Genomic DNA, 2,645 nt, shown 5'->3' with positions numbered 1-2,645 from the left:
TACATCGTTCGCCAGCCTATCCCGATAGGGAAGTTGGCCAAATGGAAAATGCTATTAAGTGAGTTCGACATTTAATACGTCGCACAGAAAGCAGTTAAAGGGCAAGCATTGGCAGATCTACTGGCAGGAAGCCCGTTAGATGACAATCCCATACCACTATGGACTTACTTCCCGAATGAAGAAATAATGGCAATTGAGGGCAAAGAAAATGAAGACGAATTAGGCTAGAAAGTATACTTTGATTGAACGGTTAACTTTAAAGGATCAGGAATCGTAGCCATATTGGTTTCAGACTCAGGCCAATATTATCCAGGGGCAGACAAGTTGAACTTCAGTTGCACCAACAACATGGCTGAACACGAGGACTGTATCTTGGGTCTACGTTTAGCCCTAGACATGGATAGGAGAGATCTTCAAGTAATTGGTGACTCGAATTTATTGATTCATCAAGTTCGAGGAGAATGGGCCACCAAAAATGAAAAGCTCATACCATATGTTAGACTTGTGCAAAGGTTGGCAGATCGATTCGGAGAGGTCAAGTTCAAACATATACCGAGAACCCAGAATGAGTTCGTTGATGCATTGGCAACAATAGCATCCATGATTCAGCATTTCGACAGTTGATACATTTATTCTGTCTAGGTTGAAATCAGAGATCAACCAACTCACTGTGCTTTTGTAAAAGCAGAGACTGATGGAAAACCATGGTACGTTGACATTAAAATGATCTTGGAGAAAGGAGAATATCCTGAAGGAATCACCATCAATCAGAAGAAGACTATCAATAAATTGGCAAATGGTTTCTTCTTCAACAAGAATGTCCTGTACAAAAGAACCCCGGATTTAGGGTTGCTTAGATGTGTTGACTCTGTTGAAGCTACAAGATTGATTGAAGAAGTACATGCCAGAACCTGTGGGCTTCACATGAATAGGTTCGTGCTAGCAAAGAAAATATTAAGAACAGGTTATTACTGGATGACCATGGAGAATGATTGTAGCAAATTCGTCCTGAAATTCCATAAGTGTCACCTTGGCCATTCGCCGCTTGGGGCAGGGATGTCATAGGACCAATTCAGCCGGCTGCGTCAAACGAACACCGCTTTATTTTGGTCTCCATAGACTACTTCACCACGTGGACGGAACCAGCATCTTATTCATTATTAAAAAAGGAAGGAGTCACAGATTTTGTGCGCAACATCATATGCCGATTTGGTATCCCAAAATCAATCATAATAGAGAATAGGGCTAATCTGAATAGCCACTCACCGAAATTCAATCGCATACCAGCCACAAATGAATGTGGCTGTGGAAGCCGCCAACAAAAGCATAAAGAAAATCCTCAGAAAGATGATTGACAACTACAAAGAATGGCAGGAACAACTACCATATGCATTACTGGGATATCACACTACTGCCAGAACTTCAACTGGGGCCACTCCATACCTGTTGGTGTATGGCACTGACGCAGTGATACCAGCCGAAGTAAAAATCCCTTCACTTAGGATAATACAAGAAGCTGAGTTGGACGATGCAGAATGGATCCGCAAGAGGTATGGGCAACTGACTCTGATAGATGAAAATAGGATGATTGTTGTTTGCCATGGTCAACTATACCAACAAAGAATGGCACGAGCTTTCAACAAGCACGTGAGAACCAAGGTGTTTCAAGTTGGGCAATTGGTGCTCAAACGAATACTCCCATACAAAGAAGAATACAAGGAAAAGTTTGCACCAAACTGGCAAGGGCCCTATATGGTGTGAAAGTTACTATTATGTGGAGCAGCAGTACTTGCTTAAATGGATGGTCAGAAGTGGCCAAGAGCATTCAATTCAGATGCCATCAAGAGATACGACGTGTGACGAAGAATATGACTACGAAGATTCAGAGTTTTTATAGTTATGTTGCTTTAATTATGTTTCCTTTGCTTATAATTTTGCATTTTTTAGAAAAAACCAAATCCAAAACCATGTACGAACTACGCAAGGACCTAATTCCCTATATTTATAAGGGGATACGTAGGCACTTTTCCAAGCTCGGTCTCTTTAACCAAAAAATCCAAAATTATGTATTTTGAACTACATTATGACCTTATTTCCATTTGGGATACGTAGGCGCTCCTTTGAGTTCAGAATCACAAAAACAAATTCTAATATGTTTACCTCGAACTATGTTTCGACATGATTCCTGAAACGGGATACGTAGGCGCTCTCCCGAGCTCGGTCATTCTAAACAAAATTCCCAAAAAAAAACCTTAGAAATGTTTTAGTGAGAGAAAGATAAAGATAACCCCACAAGGAAACTGGGGCAGAATTTTTGAGAAGAGCTCAAAAATTCTTTAAATATATCAGTTCTATGGAATGGACTGATTAAAACTTCCACACTAGGGCAGAAATTTTTGAGAAGGATCTCAAAAATTCCTCAAGCACAGTGAAATCAAGCATTGACAAGTACACACTTACACTCGGGCAGAATTTTTGAAAGGGTCTCAAAAATTCCTTTGACATAGATAAATTCAAGTCGGTATAAAGATGTATACAAACTGGGGAAAAAATTTCAAAAGGGATTCGAAAATTTCACAAGTCAAGATCAAGAAGGAGAAAAATAGACTAGAGACCTTGTTTGAGTAACCAATGTCATGACATTA

At 40.0% G+C, this 2,645-nt stretch overlaps 1 protein-coding gene across 1 annotated transcript; it reads left to right on the top strand.

Moving 5' to 3' along the window:
• The first annotated feature begins 1,293 nt into the window (after positions 1-1,293).
• Positions 1,294-1,761, top strand: LOC132619960 (uncharacterized). Its single transcript, XM_060334717.1, has one exon. The coding sequence runs from the start codon at positions 1,294-1,296 to the stop codon at positions 1,759-1,761; it is 468 nt and encodes a 155-aa protein (XP_060190700.1).
• Positions 1,762-2,645: the final 884 nt, after the last annotated feature.

This window comes from Lycium barbarum, chromosome 11 (genome assembly GCF_019175385.1).
Source record: "Lycium barbarum isolate Lr01 chromosome 11, ASM1917538v2, whole genome shotgun sequence".
Classification (NCBI taxonomy): domain Eukaryota; kingdom Viridiplantae; phylum Streptophyta; class Magnoliopsida; order Solanales; family Solanaceae; genus Lycium; species Lycium barbarum.
The sequence above is the reverse complement of the archived record's forward strand: the minus strand, read 5'-3'. Positions and strand labels throughout refer to the sequence as shown.

Bases quoted from the DNA above. Each gene is read 5' to 3' on its own strand.
- LOC132619960 (XM_060334717.1), top strand. From the start codon at position 1,294: ATGAATGTGGCTGTGGAAGCCGCCAACAAAAGCATAAAGAAAATCCTC.